At 38.2% G+C, this 20,447-nt stretch overlaps 1 protein-coding gene across 7 annotated transcripts in view; it reads left to right on the forward strand.

Annotated features, from left to right (window-relative positions):
• Positions 1-20,447, forward strand: part of ATP8A1 (ATPase phospholipid transporting 8A1) — a 219,998-nt gene that overhangs the window by 11,568 nt on the left and 187,983 nt on the right. For 5 of the 7 annotated variants that reach the window (XM_090266926.1, XM_090266927.1, XM_090266925.1 and 2 more), the window contains exons 2-4: positions 15,596-15,710; positions 16,917-17,016; positions 17,947-18,045. In XM_090266926.1, the coding sequence (XP_090123052.1) occupies positions 15,596-15,710; positions 16,917-17,016; positions 17,947-18,045 (314 nt within the window). Of the gene's footprint in view, positions 1-14,509; positions 14,618-15,595; positions 15,711-16,916; positions 17,017-17,946; positions 18,046-20,447 lie in introns of those variants that run through there. The other 2 variants (XM_090266932.1, XM_090266933.1) reach the window with 1 other exon arrangement.

Consider the following 20,447-nt stretch of genomic DNA (forward strand, 5'->3'; position numbering starts at 1 on the left):
CCTTGCAATTACTGGCTTGCAGAAAGGAGGAATGGATTGTATAGAAAGCCCCGTAGTTGCCAGCCAAAAAGCCAAGAACATACGGATATTTGTGGTAAAATTTTTTGTCTATTGCCCAATTACTTTGATGAGTCTTGTTATGCTTATATTTTTCTTAGTTTCCCTTCTCGGAAATTGTAAAATTCTTATGCAAATTCTTGAATGTTAGGTTTTGAAGACCTTCTTGGAAAGTCTGAATTAAACATTCAATTCAGTACAATCAAAAGAAGAGTAAACACATTCCGTTTATTTTTAGCTGGTACTATATCTACTCTGGGAGCTGGAAGAATATGAGCATTTCCACGGTGTCATTACTAGTTTTCTACTAACTTGCTCATCTTCGTGTGCTGTAGTAATTAATCTCTTTATTCATCCTGTATTTGTAGCCCACATGTGTAGTCATTTGCACCCGGAAGAAAGACTTGAGCAACGTCGAAAAAGTCTCTGAAACATCTATAGCAACGTTATTTTCAAGAGGTTTATTTTCTTCAGTTTACTATTACGGATTCATCCTACCACGGTGTTAAATGGTCTTTTATAGGTTAATGTACAGACACTGAAAATTTACCACAGTCCCAATTTACCTGCCTTCCCTAGCTGCTGAGAGGAAGTCGTTTTTTTTTAACTTGTTTATTTATTGCCTTTTTTTTAGAGAGAGGGAAAGAGAGATCAATCTGTTGTTTCACTTATTTATGCATTTATTGGTTGATTCTTGTATGTGCCCTGACTAGGGATTGAACTCACAGCCTTAGTGTACTGGAACGACGTCCTAACCCTGCCAGGGCTTTAAGGTGAAGTCTTGTTTGATACTTAACCAGTGTGGTTCTCTGTGGCTGCATGGAGAGGTGGTAGGTGTCTGGCTTCAGGATGCGAAGAGGATTAGAATGGAAGCTCCGCCGGGCCTTAGATGAAGTGCGTTGGGTTCAACTGTTGTATGTGTTTCTTGTTGTTGTTGTTTTTAATTCTATAGTTGTTGTCTATCTATTGTTTCTACATTTAGATTTTGCATTTTTAACTGATAACGTGACTTGTACTCTACAGATAGAAATCTTTTTAAAAAACTAAAATTTGATGGAGGGAAAGTTATAACTCAGCTCAATTTACCCCTCACCCATGGCTACTTATTCTTGTCTCTTTGTTTAAAGTTCAGTGGGAGAATCATTAACACACATGGCCTTTTGTTGACTTCCAAGTAATTATAATTAGCAAAGAAGAAAAAAAAGCTCTTCATTTCCCCAGGTGCCAAGTTGAAGGTCCCTTGCTCATAAGTGACTATCCCTGTGGACTTTTTCTATATGGGTGGTGAATTCTGCTATATGTGTTCATTTTAACTAAGTGTAAATACCCAAGTCTTCAGTCTGAATTGATAGTTTCTTTATGTCAGACATTTTTCCATGTATTCAGCTGAATTGTCCTTTTTTTCTTTTAAATTCTTTTGATGCAGACTAGAATCACTATCTTGACTATTTATACTTCATGTGTTTTCAGTCTATTAGGTACCAGTCTATTTGACATGGTAGCCACCTAAAAAGTAAGGTGCTTTTGTTCTGTGAGAAAACAACAGAACCCGAGACTATGACTCATTTAGGGTTGTCCCCACTCTCCTCAACATCTAAAGCTCATGCCCTGAATAATTGACTTGAGAGAAAATGAAAGGAGGTACTTGGGGTTCCCAATAGGTCTGGAGTGATATCTCTGACTTCTGGCTCTTCCAAGCTCTGTGACCTTGGGCAAGTCACATAACCTCTCCGAGACTCCTGTTTTCCTTTGGCAAAATGGTAGTAACATACACAAATAAATCACATGCCTGTTGAGTAGAGAGTAGACAAATTCTAGCTACACATCGGAATCTCCTGAGGAGCTTTAAACACGCTGATCCCTGGGCCCCACCCCCAGAGATATTTATTTCACTTTGGGAACAGGGCTTGAAACAAGGAGAGATGATAATGGCTTGGACTACTAAGCATCAGTGGCAGTGATGAGAAGTGGCCAGATTCAGGATATAGTTAGAATACACATCTGTCTAACAGATTTGCTGAGGAGTAGGATGTGGAGCATCAAAGAGAAAACAGAGTTGGAAATGACTCAAGGTTTGGTCCCTGAGCCCCAATATGGTGGCACCTTAGAAAAGACTGTGAAGATCCACAGGTGCCAAAATATGTATGTTTGTGCACATTTCCTTTGTACTTCTTTTGAGAAAGACTATTATATTTATCCTAAAATCAGGATTTCCATCCTCTATTTTCTCTCTTCTTTCCTCCCAGTATTCTTTAGAACTTCAGTAAACATAACCATTAGTGTCTTACCTGTTCCTCATGGCTATGGATTTTAGATATCTGGGAACCCTGTAGTTCAAGAGACAGGACTTTTCGCTCCATTGTCAGAGATGAGGGTAGTCTTTCATGTCATCTTCATGTTCTTTTGGTTCTTGAGATGCTCCACACTGCAGGAATGTTCTTCAGAGGGAGGAATTAAATGAAAGCTATCAAGTAGGTGCTAAGCAAATGTTACTGGAATGTCCGTCTGGGGAGTGATTGGAATCAGATCAAGGTGTTCAAATTGTGGAAGCTAAGCTTTCAGCATGCTGGTTTTGAAGTCTCATAGCATTTTCCTCTTATATATAGGCCCACTGCACTTTGCGCAACAATGGTCACAGGTACCAGCATGTCTAAGTGGCTAATTTTGTGATTCTAATTGGTGGTGGTATCAAATGGTACAAAAGTGTTGCACTAAGACTCTTTCAGCACTAGGTAGTTTTTACTTATGTTAGAAGGTTCTTGAAATATCTGTTCAGTCTCTCCTCTCGTTGTACTCGCTCTGCCTGTGACTTGGGTAGAGCTGCTGGCAGTTGCACACGCATGTAGGTGTCATTGCTTTAATGTCCCTGATCACTGCGCTGCACCTTTTTAAGTTTCTGCAGCCCACCAGCTGCCATTCACACATCCTGGCTTAATCTGTTTAGTGGAGGTTTGTCTTCTTTTTTAGCCACATCCTGATAAACTGAAGGATGCCAGCCACGTCTTGCTTTTGTGCAGGTGACTCCTAAATGTTGGAGCCTAGCCTGTCCAACCAGTCTTGGTGGGTTCTTTAATACTGCCCACAGCAGGCACGCCTCCCCAGACCCACGCCCTTCCTCGGGGCTGTGTTGGGAGGGGCTGGAGTTCTCCAGTGCACCTTGATGGATCTCCTTTTTTTCTAACCTTGTTCAATGGACTTGTCAGGTATTTTACATGCCAGATTGTGACACTGATTGTCATCAATAGGCAGATGAGAGCATCACCCCTTTTCTTATCTGGGGAAGAGCCTGGTTCTACAGAGTAAAAGCTGTTCTTGTTTGTGAGTAATTGATGTTGTGTGTCCTGCTCTGACTTCTCCATCAAAGCCATAATTAGCAGGTAGGCTTCCGTGTCTCCGCTGGCTGTTTTTGATGGTTGAGACTTTGTTAAAAAATAAAGGCGAATAATTATTTTCTCTCTGGCAAAGTCATAATGGTGATAAAAAGCAGGTGCCTGTCAAACTCCGCTGACTCATTCTGAGAATAATGCAGCAGCAAAGTGATGTTATTTGGGTATTTCTGCTTCTTTTAATAAAATGAGGACAAGTTTGTTGAACCAGTCCTGTATCATCCTTTTTTATGCTGTAACATGCATAAATAGCTCTAAAAACGAAAGTTGTAATAATCAAATAACTTCCATGGTTGTATTAATATGTGTTCCAGTATGTTTTAAGGGCTGGCGTACTCTGAACTATAATTCAGTTATATCTTCCCAGGAATGTATTGCTACTGCAGTCAGCAGTAAAAAAGCATTTTTATCAACTAATTCAATAATGATTTTTTCCATCTTTTGTACAAAGTGATTAAAATTCGCTTGTACATTGACAGTGTATTAGTAGTTCTCTGATTACATCATAATTTTTTTTTAACCTTTTAAAAAGGTGGCATCATGGAATTCTAGAGCTGGAGGGAGCTTAGCGGTCATGTGGTGCAGCGCAGTCCCGGATCCAGCCTGCTAGCAAGTGCTTGTCCAGCTCCTGCTTGAACCCCTCTCCATGTTGAGAATCGCACCCGCTCGTAAAACAGCCCATTTCATTCTCAGATGATTCTAATTCTTAGCCAAGTTCTTTCTCAATGAAAAGCAATGAAAACAATAAAACTATTTATATTCTACACGTCTTCCTGGGTCATACTGTATTTGCACCGTTGATGTTTTTGAGGCCTTAGTTTTGAAGCTTCGGTTTATTCAACCTTTTAAAACCTTCCTCACTTCTGATTTTTTTTCATGTCATCTGTTCATTTATTTGTGCCATGTATGTCCTTATCCTGTCATTAAAACCCAGGCTGTCTGGCTCCAGAGTTCTCACCAAGTTATGCGTGTAACTCTCCAGGAGATCCTCTTGGATCGCAGCGGAGCCCCATGGGACTCCGTCTCTGGGGTCTCTCATCCTGCCCGGTGTTGCCTTGTTCTTTCCACTGTGCATCCGCTCCATTCTCCATACCTTCAGCGTGCGTGTGGCTTCAGGGTGCTGTGACCCCGCCTCCAGCCAGACTCTCTGTGACGGTCCCTGCTCAGTGCCAAATCTGCCTGCATGTGTCACTGGGTGTCAAGCCCACATTCCCAGAAGGAAATCTGATTAGCGTTGCTGGTCAGGTGCCCCCTTTTGACCCCAACAGCCAGAGCCAGGGAAGTAGGCCAGGAGAGGGGAGGGGGGAAAGATCCAAGGGTGTCCCAGGGTAGGCTTCTTCAGAAAGGCTTTCAGGCAGGAGGAGGGGGCAAAGGACAATGAGGTCCCTCTGTGGGTATTTGTCATGTAGTTGTAAATCCACATTGTTATATAATCATGGAATCATGTCTCGGTTTTATAAGAACAGGGCCTAGCTGATTGCCCTATTGAAATCCAAAATGTTAAAGATTTGGCCAATAACATTATTGTTTCAACTTAGTTGTTATAAAGACCTTTTTAAAGGGAAAAATTTCCTTTTCATCTCTGAATATACATCCTGTGTGTAAAAAACACTGCTTTCAAAAGCATTGGCGTCCTCAATGTTAACTGAATTCTCAATGTAAAAGGGAATTGTTTCTTCAAATTTCTGCATTGATTATTTTCAAAATTTTCACATAAATCCTTTAGAAGCTGTAAGTCCCATTCAATAAATATGTGAACTCTGAAAACACATGTGTAGTCCACCATTTTTATAAACAGTAATTTACAATGTATGAGATTTATCATCTTTGGTTGTTAGAACACAGAGACCTTACTTTCTTACCTTCAGCTTTTAGAACCACTTTTATTCACCTGGTCTGCAGATTTTGATAGTTTTATAGACTTAAAACTTTATAGAATGCTATAAGATATGAATTGATTTAGAGCACTGGGTACTGCCTTTTCTTTTTTCTTTTTTAAATAATCCCCTACCTTCTCTTTTGTTTTAGTTCCTCCAACTGTCATGGGTTCTAACCTTTTCAGTCTTAAGGTGATTATCCTTGATCAAGAATGAGATGAAGTAGAATTCAGAGTTGAGAAGTTCTGCTTTTTATTTTATTATCTGTTAACATTACATCATCTAGTGCAGGCAGAAGACCTATGCCATCGATGCCTGGTATTCCAGGAAGGGAGAAAAAAATTTGGTAGTCTACTGTTTGTAAAATCATCTCTCCCCCATTCTCAGATGTCTCTGCATCTGTTATTATTCGCTATTGGACATGTGAACCACTTTCCAACCTTTCAACCTTTCCCACGGCCGTTTTTTATCTTCTTTCACTTGTTCAGTGACCTCTGTGCAGCAGCATGCTCTCTGACTAGACCTCCTTTTTCCCCTGTGCCAGGGCCTTTCATAACTAGACAGCATGTTGCTGTAGGTAGTCTTCCAACCTACTGCCCTTCTTGGGTCTTGATAACTTGTAATGTGCCCTCCGGAAGCCTGGAAGGCACACGTGGCTTAGCCTGGTCTTTCCCTCTTTGGCTGTCAACAGCCCTTTGATACAGTTATGTCTTCTACAAGAATGGTTACTTTTTCACTTTTGCATGGATCAGAATCCAGTACATAGTAGCAGTTCCTCATCTTGTTTCCCGAATGAAATTGATGCCAAGACAAGTTAATGATGCTTTTAGCTGCTTGAGACTTCTAGGAGATGCCGGGGAGTTGAAACCCCTCATTGCTAGTGCAGTCTGTTTCTGTGCCAATTGTTAATTCTGTATGGAGAACAAACCATTTATTTCTTCTATCTGACGAAGCGATTTATACGATATTCCCAAGGCAATATCGTAAATTTCCTTTCGTCTTTCATTGTTCTTCTTCCTTTTCCTGTTAAGCATGATTGGGCATTAATAAATGTTTTCATCACTATTTTTAGCAACTCAGCATGCCCAGGATGATGACTTTTCTGAGTTATTTTTCTGGCTGACAGCCAAGGAAACTTGAGTGCTCACTGCGTGTGAGGTGCAACTCTAGGCATGCCATAGACTTCCATGTAACACTGCTTAAGGTAACCTTTCCTGTGAATGTCAGGAATACTTTCTTCAATGTCTACCACTTAGAATTTATAGTACTACTTTAGGAGCTTGCTGTAGTTCAGCATGAGCTCAGGAAGTGTTAAACTATTATCTTTTCCTGTTTTAGGCAAGAAATGCTGTTGATGTGTTTTCGCACTTATTTATTTTTACATCAGTTCCCACAAAGACACTTAAAGAAAAATATTATTTACCATGTATGGTAATTTTCCTGATAGGAAAATATATTAGTGGATCTTAAGTGAATAGGGACAAGACTATAAAGTACTGGGAATTTGGAGATACCTGCTATTAAAATAGAAAATTTAATAAACATTTATTGCATGCGAAGGACTTCCCTGAAGTGTTATGTTTCTTGTCCTTATTAGAGTAACATACGTGATAGATACATATATGTATCCTTATATCTGCCTTCTCCTCAGTATATGTTAGGTACCTCTGTAACATTTATAATTATTCTCAGTTGCTATATGCCTGAATAGATGAACGATTAATGTTGGAGTGGTAAAAGACCACTATATATATATTCAAAACTTCTGTAGGCGACACGTCAAGGAAGAGTGGTCAGGGAGGGTTCTTTGACATTTAAGTAGCATCCAACAAAGCCATGAGGATAGGAGAGGGTCGTGGTTGGAAAACTGTAGTGAGGTGGGACAGGGCCAATAGAGGAGAAATAGTTACTGGGGGAGGTCAGGTCAAGCTTAATTGCTGAATGAATGAATGCATCCATCTATCAGTGTTAAAACTGGGCTGGAGTTTATCAATTTCCAAATATTGTCCCAACTGGTACTCCCTGGCCCTCTGACCATGACCAGTTCTCCATATGAGAAGCAAAGTTTCCTCATCTTCATCATTTTAAGAATAATTCTTTCTTTTTTAAAAAAAACTGAACCCATATGTAAGATGGAAAACAACCAGTTTTGAAGGAGTTAACCATTGTTTTACATCATTGGAGTAAGTGGGTATTCTTTGTTACGACATTGGTTATGACTTAGATGTTGTAACTTAGATTTGTCGCAGTTGCATGAGCAAGAGGGTAAAGGAGAGGCAGCCGGAGATGTGGAAAGCTTTTCGGCTGTTGTGCAACCCATAGTTCTCTCAGAACGTGCTGCGCTCAGGGCTGGGTTAAGGCAGCTGTTCACATCCAGGGAGATCTGATCTAGCAAGTAGGGCCTCCTGGGGAAAATTGCAGGCAGCCTGGTGATTTTGCGGGGCAGAGTAGTTGCATTGTGGTTCTAGGTCATCATTCCATGCAGAGCAGAAAAGCCAGCTAGTGAAGCCGGTTTCAGCTTCTGGAAGAAGACTGGCCAGGTCCAGGTCCAGTATCCGTGCCCAGCTCCATTAGATGGGCACTGGGACAGGACCTAGCTTCCAGCTGAGGACTGAAATGCCTCCACTAAAGTTTCATAATATAGAAGCTGAGCAATCTTTAAGCAGGTGGAATAGTTCCCAGAATCAAATGCAAAGCTTTACAGGAAGATTGCGGATGAACCAAGGCAGCTTGACTAATGGACAGGTACTTCAGGCTGCCACAGAATTAGTCTTAATGTGTGCTCAGCTTCTTCATATGTCCAGACAGAACATTGTGATTAGCCTAGCATAGACCACGTGCACACCTTGAAGTCTAAAAAAGGGGAAATGGTATCTGATGGACCGGTCCCTCAAGTCTGTCTACAGTTGGGGAAAAGGGAGTTTTCCAAAAATAAAAAATAAAAAATAAAAGGAACGTTTTCAGGAAAAGCAAACTGAGTTGGAATGAGCAGCATATTCCCCCTACATGGAACCTGAATCAAAATATCCTGAGCAGAGAAGGTGTATTGATGCAATTGAAAATTTCATTTCCGCTCTGGCTATTGCAGTCGTGGTCTAGACATTTGAAACATGTTGCTGAATAGTTTCCATTTAATTTCCATGCTTTTAGAAGTGTTTGACTTCTTCAACGGCCATATTTCAGCGATTTTTAACCTTTTTCATCTCACTGGACACATAAACTAATTACTAAAATTTTACAGCACACCAAAAAAATATATTTTTTGCTGATCTGACAAAAAAAATAAGTATGCTTTCGATTCATTCACACTGCACAGTTATTGTGGTGTTGGCTGTATTTATTTTTTAATTCAACCAGCTGCGGGAAAACAGCTCAGTGCCCCTGATTAAATACTCAGGTACTGCATGATTTAAAAATTCTTGCGGTGCATTGGTTGAAAATCGCTGGCATATTTGAAAATGTAGTTGTAAGTCTTAATCTTCAAAGCACCTAGTTCACTGTTTGCAGAGTGGTGGTTCCTTTTTATACCCTCTCTGTCTGAACAGCTGCTGTCGGGCTCACAATCTAACATTGGAAATGACCATTCTGCTTCACCAATGCATAACGTGGGATTTCAGATCTTTTTGGTAGCTCTGGTAACTGCTTCCGTATTTCTAATAAAATAAACTGTGTGTGTGCATATGCTATTTTACAAAAATATCACTAAAAATGAAATAAAGAAAATACAAACATCTAAATTATTCAACAAAGAGCTTTTTGTTCCAGAAACTTGAACAAAAAATAATTTAAATGAGGACTTTTAATTTGTTGTTGTTTTTCCAAGAGAACAAAATAAAAACATATTTAAACCTTTAGAATGGACCATGGGTAATGCTCATAATTTCCTAAGGTAAAGAACACAGACCTTTAATCACACCTAAGTTCTGCATTTGTGCCCTTAAGCCTCTGCTTAGGTTTTCAGTTCATGTTCTTTTATTAGATTCTGTGACTGTTGCCGGCATGGCTCTTTGTCTGATGACCTCATTCTAGGTCAAGAAATGTGAGCAATTAATATGGTCCCTTTAATGTCTAATATTGGAAACCATTGAGTAAAAAATATATATATAATTGACTTCTGATTATGTTTGGGAGTTAATATAATAGATATTCTGATTCTAAATACAGCCTTACTTATAATTACAATAACATTGAGTCTACGAAATGTAATAGTTCTATAATCATATTACCAGGCAACAGAATTTTTGTATCTTACTCTCTTCTCCCTCCTACCTACCCACCCCCGCTTTTCTGTTGCATAACCTCTATACAGATAACAAGTTTGGAGAAAACATATACTTATTTAATATTAATTTACATGAGAATAGAGTCAAATTCATTATTTTACTCTCTAGATTCATTCACTGGTCACAGCTTTAATTAAATAATATCCAATTAAAAAATATTGATACCTACATTAGAGTTTCTAAGACTTTTTCCCATCTCAAGGGTTTTGAAGGGGAGATTACCTTTATAATATCGTGGGAGAATAAGGTGACTGGAACTGTTTGAGTGGCAAGTCTTGTGCTTCATTGCTGGCATAATGTCATGTAACCTTCATTCTAACCCTATTTTGTGCATGAGGAAGCTGATGCACAGAACACAAAATAATTCGCCCAATGTTATGTGAAGTGCCATAATTCAAATCTGAGCACTGATCTGATGACAGAGCCTATTCCCTTTCCCCATGGTCTATTCTGTTCTAACTATAAAAATAATAGCTAGAATACCTGTATGTGCATGAGCAGTTAGGCACTGTCCCAAGTGCTGTACACCTGCATCATCTCACTTAATCCCCTCAAACACCTGTGAGAGAAGGCAGGCAGCTAGAGGCAGGTCATTTGCCCACGGTTACCATAGCTCGTAACTGATGGCCTAAGTCATCTCTCTCACGCCATGGTCTGTGCTTCCAGGCCTGACACTGTAACGCCTTCATTGATTGTACCCTGTGCTCTCCATAGTATCAATTACCATTTTATAATGAGAAAAAGATGCATGATATCTAAGGATAAAGTTTTATGACCGTAAAGACTAGTCCATAAGTGGTAAATCAATTGTTGTATTTATTTTTTAATTTAATCTTTATTTTTTTACATTACCTTTTAGCCCCCTTATATGCCCCTCCCCATTTGTTGTATTTAAAATCTTAAGTTTCTTTTAAGTCTTGGGCTTTTGCTGAGAGCAGCGCCAGGCAGTGGGTGTATGTGTCATCATATGGGTACAGTGGTGGAATGATGAGAGACAAGGAGACGCTGTAACGGTCAGACCAGCTCCACCTCCAAAAAATATCACATATACATCTACTTCTTTTCATCCCTGTCACCACAGTCTCACCTGACCCCATGACCTTTTATCTGGATTATCTCAGTAGCCTCAAAATGATCTTCCAGCCTAAAACTTCTCAGTGGATTCCTGTCACATAAAGACTATAAATTTTCCTTTCCTACGGTCTTTCCCAATCTGGCCCTGCCTCTTCTTATTCAATGCTCTTGTTCACTGTCACTGCTCTTCATGTTCCTGGAAATGCCAAGTTCATTCTTGCCTCCTGGGCTTTGCTCCTGCTCTCCCCGTTCATTTTCAATGTCCTTTATCTTTCTGTATTGCAGTCCTCAGGTCTCAACTGGAGTCTCCTTGGAGAGGCCTTCCCTTATCACTCAGCATAAAGCAGCAACAACAGTAGTGATAACAGTACACAATGAGTGCACCTGACATTTATGGAGCTCTTCCTATGTGCTCGGCATTGTTCTCCTCATTCGCTACCTTACCGGGTCCTCACAACCTGCTTTGAAGCAGGTGCTATTATCATTTCCTGATATAGATGATGAAATGGAAGCACAGAGAGTTCTATCTATCACTTGTTGCATTTTTTTCATCGCACTTACCATGATCTGTAATTATCTTGTTCTCTAGAAAATAAGCCCCCAAAATGAAGGGATCTTATCTTATTTTCTGTTGTTTCTGCAGCTTTTTAAAAAATGGCTGCCACATAGTAGGCGTTTATGTTGAACATATGTGTTGAATGAATGAATGAACTAATGAACAATTGGTTTTACTGATTGGGTCATGATATTTGTGATGAGAAGTGGAAAATTTCAGAGATGATAATTTTTTGTAATTGTATGAAAGGATTAAAAGCTTTTCACTAAAATAAGTGTTGAGCATTTTTCTTCCCTGTTAGTTATATTATTCTGTGTGCATATAAGCATATGATCATGAATCTAGGCAGAGGAAGAAAAGATTATATGTCAACCTACTTAGTAACTCATTAGTTACTGGTCAGCTGGTGAGTACTAGGTAAGTAGTTGCTGGCAACAGATTATAGTCAGCTGCTTATCTTTTCAATTATGGCAATGTAGCCATGATCACAAAACACCACTGACTGTGTGACTGAGTTCTGGCTGCAGATTATGTCAGGCAGCCATTGCTGTGAAACACTAGGCTCAAGCAGGGAACTTTTTCATTTTGTTTTTAAATTTTCCTGTTTTTCTGAACAAATGAGACATCAACGTTTTTCTTCCTGGTGCCCAGCAGATACCAATTTCACAGGACTTCGGACCTGAAAAAGAGCATAAGATTATTAGCCTACCTTCCTCACTTTAAAAGACAAGAGAATAACCCCCCTGGGAGTAAGTGGCTTGCTTTGGGGTCACATAAGTAATCAGCAGAAGAACCAGAGCTTGCCACACAACCACTAAGAAGGTTTAATGATGGAACACTCTTAGGGAGAGATGAACACGTGTTCACTTCAGGGCCATGATTAGGATGCTCAACCATCATCATATGTTCTCTCATCAAGAAAATAATTTTTGGAAGCTGAAATAGTTATCAGGAGGATGTTGCTTGTATATCCTTATTTAATAGTGCAAAGTCATGTCTTCTTCCGGCTCGTTCAGTAGCTAAAACATTTTGCGTGACCATGGGTAAAGAAGGCTCTAAAGAGGCCCCACCTTCCATGAAGACTCCATGAGAACAGCTGATAGATCCATGGTCTCTCCTCCACTGTGCCTTCTGTAAGGGGAGACACAAAAGCTGACTCAGTAAGTCTTTAGGAGGCAAGACAGGTGGATGAGGAGCTACTGAGGAACTTGAATGATTTATGTGAACAAGCCCTCTAAATTATTAAACAAATCCAACAGGTATAGCTTCCTTCCGTAGAACAGGACAGATGCTGTATAAGGAGGAATGGCAACTGTGCCATCTTAGTTTTACCTTCTTTGGGGTGGAGTGGTGGATTCTTCCCCCAATTACCTTTGCCACTGCTATACATCAGTATCTCAGTGAAGGCATTCCCAGGTATAAACACAGAGCTCTTTATGTGGTCATTAGAGCTGCTGGAGGTGGTGATTTGCAAAGGAAATTTAAAAAGGAAAAATAGCATTAAAATAGAGTTATCTGGCACATGTTGAATGGCTGTCAGATTGAATGTGGGGAATGTGTTTTCACCTCTAACCCAGAAGAAATGTAAGATCAAAATTGCTGTCTAGCTGTGGCAACCATAGGAAACTAATACAAATGCCAAGTGAGACAGGGAGGCACCCCAAAATAACAGCAGTAAGGGGAGCAGAAAACATATGAGAAGCTATTGTAACTTTTGGAAAGAAGAGTTCACTGGCAACTTTCATTTGAATTTCTTAAGAAAACTTTCCTCACTTATAGTCACCAGTCACAGATTCTAGAGCTGATGGCTTGCATAGTCTCTTCTCATGAATGTACTAGCCCTTTATCAGATGTATCATTGATGAGTATCTTCTCCTATTCAGTGTATTGTCTTTTCATTTTGTTAATAGTTTCCTCTGCTGTGTAAAACCTTTTTAGTTTGATGTAGTCCCATTTGTTTTGGTTTTTTTTTTTTTTTTTTTTTGTTCTTTTTTTGTTGTTGTTGTTGTTCCCCTTGCTTGAGATGATATATCGGAAAAATTATTGCTCAGAGAAGTGTCAGACTTTACTGTGTATGTCTTCTTCTAAGGAGTTGTATGGTTTCTAATCTTATATTTAAGTCTTTGTGCTGTCATTAAGGAAAACCTAATAAAAGATTGTTATGAACTTTTAAGATTATTGTGCCTCTGTTTGATAATCCATATCTTAGTCTGCTATAACAAAATTCCATTGACTGTGTGGCTTATGAACAATCAAAGTTTATTTTTTATTGCTTTGGGGGCTGGGAAGTTTAAGACTAAAGCACCAGCACATTCTGTGTTTAGTGAGGACACACGTCCTGGTTCAGAGCTGGCTGTCTTCTTGCTGTGTCCTCACATGATGGAAAGGATGAGGGACCACTTCAGTATCCCTTTTACAAGGCCACTAATCCTGTTCATGAGGGATCAACCCTCATGTCCTAATCACCTTCCAGAGGCCCAAATACCACCCCTTGGAGGGATAGGATTTCAACGTATGAATTTTGGAGGGGACACAAAAACCTTTGGTCTATAACAATGCACTAGTGAAAGTTTGGTTACATAAAACTGAGGGTGTGGGGGAGGCTTGTGTTGTATCAAAAGCATACTGTCGTGAAAGATAACTATTAATCATGTGGCCACGGGCAAAGCTGCTGGTGTGTCTAAAACTGTAAAATGACGACTGCAGTATCTCATGTGGCCCTGTGACCTCCAGAGTGAGGAGAGTAGACTGTGACTCCTGCTGTGCGCCTGTCTACCTGGAAAGCATTCAGTGACCCACCGCCAGCCAGAGGATGCGGTCCAGACTTCTTTACAAGCAGGAGAGGTCCTCTGAGACCCAGCCTGCGTGCTTCCCTAGTGCCGCATCTCACGTCTTTACCTTGCCTTTGGTCCATGCTTCAGCTATATCGCCCTGTTCACACTCCCCTGCTGCTGCTGCACACTGTACCGATCCCTGCGCCCTGGTCCCTGTGCTCCTGTTTCTCACCTTTGCAGGAAGCCTAAACGATTGTCTGGTTTCATATGGCAACAAAACCCCAGGCAAGCTTTTCTGAAAACAGTTTGCTACCAGCTCTTGGCTGCTTTAGTGTCCTTATCAGTGGGTGGAGAAGCATTTGCTTGCCCTCAAAAAAAAAAAAAAAAAAAAAAAAAAATAGAAAGGAAGAAAGAAAGAAAAAAAAAAAAAAAACGGCCGAAGAACCACTCCTTTATCATTTGGTGTTTATTTATTCAGCAAACATTTACTGAGTACCTGCTGCTTGTACTGGTGGTAGGGAGATGAGTAACACAGCTCCTGTGGCCCCAGGGAGTGCCCACTCTGGTAGGGGAAGACTCACTCAGAAGCAGGCAGTGGCAAAACCTTCCGGTGAGTGTTTTTGCTGGGGAGGGCAGAGGGGCGCAGAGGGCTGTGGGATCACAGAAAAGGTTCACTGACTTTAGCATCATAAAGTATTTCAGGAAAGACCCCCTGTTACAGATCTTATGAGGGGACTTGGCATTGGCTTGGCAGAAAAGAGAAGAAAAATGGGTGTTTGAGATCAAAGTACTGTTGGTGAGCTTTTCTAGGAAAGGGGTAAGGGAATGATTTCATCCAGTGTCACTGAATTCTTGTTAGGGTGAAATAAGCAGTTAATTTTTTTTTTATTCTTCTAGAACTTATATGTATATTTTTTAAGGATTGTCAATTTTGACATAAGGTGTTACCTAGTAGAAATTGCCTAAATCTATTGTGTCGTTGCAGTGATTGTGAGAGGACTTGAAATGTTTCATCTTAAAGCATTTTAAAGTTGTTTGTGGACATAAATTCTATTTAGTACAAAGAGTAAGGTGATCATAGTGAGTTAAATAATTGTGGTGGTTTCCTTTTTAAATCTTATTGTTCATCTTTTTTTCTATCTTTGTACAAAAAGAAAAGAAAAAAACAAAAGCATTAAATATATATGCTTAATATTTTTAATACATTTGAAATTACCTCTGTCTTATTAGTGTTATCTAAAACTGTAATGTAAGCCAGTTTACAATTTTTTGTTACTTTTGGACATATTTTTATGTAATGGAGAAAATAAAATAAGTTGAACGTATAGAAAGACAAAAATTGAAAAGTGATGTCACTGTTATTTAAATAGGTCTTTTACATGGCTATTACATGCTGCCTTTTGAATTTAGTACAGATGTTAAATGTGGGGATTTTTCTTTTTATTAGGAAAGAAACAATAATACCAGTAAGGAGATGCATGTCACGTATAACAGATTTTAGGTTCTGGGATAGCTATGCAATGTGTTTTTGGCCTAGATAATAAAACGAAACATTACTTATCAAGTAAGAAGACTATCTCTCTTTAAGGTTATGAGAAGACCGATGATGTTTCAGAGAAGACTTCGCTGGCCGACCAGGAGGAAATAAGGACTATATTCATTAACCAGCCCCAGCTGACAAAGTTCTGCAATAACCATGTCAGGTAGGAACGGCTAACGAATGGTGTGGGGCCAGCTATTGCAGCGGAGTGCTATGGGCCATCTTCCAGCCGGAATGAAAATGCCTGCACAGAGCTTTCAGTAAAATCAGTTAACATTGGAGAGCTTACTGGAGGCAGTGTGAATCGGCTCTTTCTCCATCTAGCCACCAAGGAGATGTTAGTAAGAATTTGAAAGGAGCAGAAGGGATAAGCAGCTGCCCATGGGTAAATACCTTTGTCTTAAACCTGTTATAGAACGAGAGGTTATTGTTTTGAGTTAACATGCTTTTCCATTTTAGAAGAGGTCTTTGCAGTTCTTCATGGAGAACTCCTTTTGGTTTAATGGTCTTTAACTATTGGCTTTGGATAGTTGGGGAATTTAGTATGGTGATGAGGAGTGGAGGGCTGTGAGAAGTACTTCGTTGTTCTATTTTCATTCCAACAATAATATAAAAAGTACCTCTGTCAAGGCCCTATTCAGTAAGTGGCCTCAGGAACCAAGTGAGCACCCACAATGCCAATGCAGTGTTTCTTCAGGGGCAGAATTCCTAGATTTGAGACAAGCTCATTTAAAATGAATATTTATACCTTCAAATTCAAGAGTAACTTTTCACAATTTGGGGTGTGGCATGTGCCCCTTAAATTTCCTCCCTGTTTAATTGACAAGAGGAAAATTGAATGCTTCCAAGACCTAAATGGTGGTATCTGACTGACTATGATATATATCTGATGTGTTTAGTGTGGAGTTCTAGCCACGTTCATAGAAGGGCCAAAAAGAAAATTCAAACAGAAACCCAGAAAACTCTCCATTTTTCTGAAGTTATCCAAGGAAGGCATCTCTGTTTAAAGTTTATAGTCCTGCTCAAATTGCTAGGTTTTTTTTTGCTAGATTTAATTTCAGTTAACGTATTATACATGATCTTAATTGAAATTGCTCTTCTTTGTAAGCTACTCCTAGTTATGTGAAACAGGATGCTTGACCAATGAAAACAAAAGATATTAGGCAGAAAATTAAAGTCTTAGTATTTATTCATACAGTTTCTTTTACTCCTTTTCACTTAGGTTAATGACCATTTGCAGTAGTCTCCAAATTTGAAACAGAAGAAAGATGTTCATTATCTAATTTTTCATATGCTGATAATAGAATTTTGTAAATGTTGGAGCTAATTACAGAGTAATTTTTACACAACTTTTTATTTTGTTTTCTAGCACTGCAAAATACAACATAATCACGTTCCTCCCACGATTTCTCTACTCTCAGTTCAGAAGAGCTGCCAATTCATTTTTTCTGTTTATTGCACTGCTTCAGGTAAAGTCATGTTGTAAAAGCTTAGTTTGACATCAGATGATCAGATATTTTAAAATGCCCATGACCAATCTTCTGAAACTTATCCAAACACAGAGAAACCAGCTAGTTTGGTTCCTGCTACAAGGCGTGTTAGAATTTCACTACCTTGTTAAGCCTTCTGATTCATTTTTATGAGCTTTAAACATTTTTTAAATTCTATGTGACAAGAACTATTTGGGTGCTAAAGGGGATGGGACTTTATCTTTTGATATTAATTTATTTCAGTAACAATAAACTGTCATTGCTAAACCTTAGAATACAAGAAGTATAACTTTAAATTTTGTTCCTCTTTGTATTTGAGTTAGTTATAATCAGAATAAAAGTTTTATTTTATTAAAAAATAGCATACTCATTGTAAAAAGAGTTAGAAAACACAACAAAACATAAATAAAAAATTTATGACTCATTTGACCACTCAGAGGGAACTACTCTCTTAAAATCTGGATGTACATCCTTCTGGTCTATTTTTTCCCCAAGCATCATTTGTTAATTTAGTTTACAAAAAGAAGATCATAGAGTACACATGTTTAATAATCTGCTTATCCATATAGTAGCATGGGAATATTTTCCTATGTGATTTACTGTGTATCTAAAATATCATTTTTAATGGTTATATGATATTTTAGTGTATAGGTTTGCTGTAATTTGTTTAACCAATCCCCTTTTTAGGTGTTAGTGCTACACACATCTGCTTGCCGTGAAGCTAATTAGCACACTGTTCCAGCTACTTATTAGACATGAACAAATTACCTTACCCAGTGTTAGTCTGCCAAAATAGTAAAATCAAGGAAGTATATTTTAAGAGGCATTAAGACTTGGTTATTTTTAAATGTATCATCAACTTGCTAGTTCTCACTGGATTTCTCTCCTTTTTTCCCCCTCTTCAAATAGCAAATACCTGATGTATCACCAACAGGTCGCTATACAACACTGGTTCCTCTCTTATTTATTTTAGCTGTGGCAGCTATCAAAGAGATAATAGAAGATATTGTAAGTACTTCATCTTTTCATATATATTTTAAAATACTATTTTCTTCATCAAGTATTTTAATTCTTGGTACACGCTACTTGAAATGCCCATTCAACTTAAAAGCTTATAGAACATGCTCCCACCTCTGTAGTCAATTTCTCTTCATTTTTATAGGATTAATATTGCAAAATGCTTGTTACAGTGTTTTCTTATGTTTGTAGTTTATGAATGAAAGAAATTAATTTGAATGTAATAATTGGCTTAGAGAGAAATACATATTTGAACATTATTTTTAATTATGTTCAATTTTCAGTTTGAACATTAATTTCAAGTTAAACAGAACCTCTAAACTATTTAAATGTAAAAGGTTTTGTTGTGCTTTTTATTTTTAAACTTATATACCCTAGTTTTCACCTCATTAAATACCTATGATTCCTTTTCATCTTATTTTAGTAGTTCTAAGTTTCCTTTTCTTTTATCTTATGTTATTAAAAGAAAGTAACAGCAAATTTGCTAGTTTTATTTTTCTGTAGTAGTCAAGAAAAGGGGAAGTCAGTTTCCCTTTTATAAAAAACATTCCTCAAAATAAACTTAGGCTTTTCTTTTTCTTCTATTTTAACTGTTATTTTAACTACCTTAGTTGAAGAAACCAGTATTTTAGTCTTTGCCCTTTAAATAATTTGCTTGTCTGAAATGACCTTTTGTGAAGCCTTAGGCAAGTCAGATGGTAAGGGGAGGAAAGGCTGAGCCATTCTTTAGAAAGCTCCAATTTAAAGTTACACAAGCATTACTATTATGGCTGTGAGAGATCAAACTGGGATCTCACTAAGAACATATGAACCATACCGTCCCTAGACCCATTAGATGTGGGTCAGCTGATCATTTAGATCATCAGTCTCAAAAACATTCAAGAGTCTAAAAATAAAAACAGGTTATGTGTGTGTGTGTGCATCATAGTCCTCTTGACTGGAAAAGGCATGCTGATGGGGACCACTAGCTGAAAATTTCAGGGGCTCTTTTCTTACTTGTACAGTTCCACACAGATATAGCATCTTTTACATTATGGTTGGATTTCGCATAAGGATTGGCCTTTACTACAATTCTGTCTCTTTCTTTGCATTTTGTACTTTTCTGTCTTTGTTTAACCTAGTTTTCATTGAGCATCTATTACTTACTAGGCACTGTGCTATTGTTTGTGCAAATGCTTTTCTCATTTAATTCCTTCGATAAGTTTGAAAGTTGGATAATAAACACATTTTACAGGTAAGGAAGCTGAGGCTTGGAGAAGTCTTGTAACTTGCCCGAGAAATTAATAGAATTTGTATCCCATCCACTGTTCTTTCTCTTTATTTTTGCTGCAGGTTACCAGCAATAATGTTAATAACAGTGAACTTTAGGTTTCTGTGTATTTGCTTTGTGTCCTTTATATTTATTAAATCTTATAACAACCCTTTAAAGAATAAATGATATTATCCCCATTTTATAGATGAGTGTGAGGAGACACAGAGTAGTAAGGAAACTTGTCCAAAGTCACACAGCTATTTAAGTGGGGCTATGAGAATTCAGATATCTGAATTTTTTGCTGCAGTAATAATTATGTCCCAGATGTCAGGCTCCAGATCTCTTATAATCAATCATTGCTCTGTACTGCCTCTCCTATGTTTATCTTTTTTATTTAAAAACTTTTATTTATATCTGTATTTATATCTGTTTTTAGAGAGAAGGAATGGGAGGGAGGGAGAGAAAGATACACCTATGTGAGAGAGAAACATTGATTGGTTGCCTTCTGAACGTGCCCAGACCAGAGACTGAACCTGCAACCCAAGCATGTGCCCTGATTGGGAATTGAACTGGTGACCTTTTGGTTTGCAGGATGATGCCCATCCCACTAAGCCATAACAGCCAGGGCCTTTTTTTTTTTTTTTCTTTTCCTTAGCAAAACTAGAAGCTATCTAGCTATGATTTTAGAACCCCTCTCTATGAAAATGCATGGTAACTAGAATGGTAGCCAAGAAGGTTTTTTTGTTTTGTTTTGTTTTTGCTTTTTATTTTTTTAACAAAACTATTGTCATGATGTAATAATTGGGTACTATTAAAACACAGCTAATTAGACAGTTTCTGAAGGATGTAATATTAGTATTGTGGGGTAATAATAGTACCATTTGAAGAAGTTTTCTAATATAATAAATATTAAGAAATGAACTAAAAAGGTCTACAAGATTGGTTTAACAAGAAGTTTATATCAAGGTATAAGGTGATTAAAAGTGTGAAATACTACTTCCTAGAAAAGAAAAAAAACCAAATAATAGTTTAGATAGTTGGACAGAATATCTTTATTAGTAGCTATAATGAATACATTTATTCCTTTATTCATTCAACAGATATATATGAGGCAGTACTTACATGTCAGGCATTTATTTGG

The sequence above is a fragment of the Furipterus horrens genome, unplaced genomic scaffold, assembly GCF_987537825.1.
Source record: "Furipterus horrens unplaced genomic scaffold, mFurHor1.1.pri manual_scaffold_2, whole genome shotgun sequence".
NCBI classification, from domain to species: Eukaryota; Metazoa; Chordata; class Mammalia; order Chiroptera; family Furipteridae; genus Furipterus; species Furipterus horrens.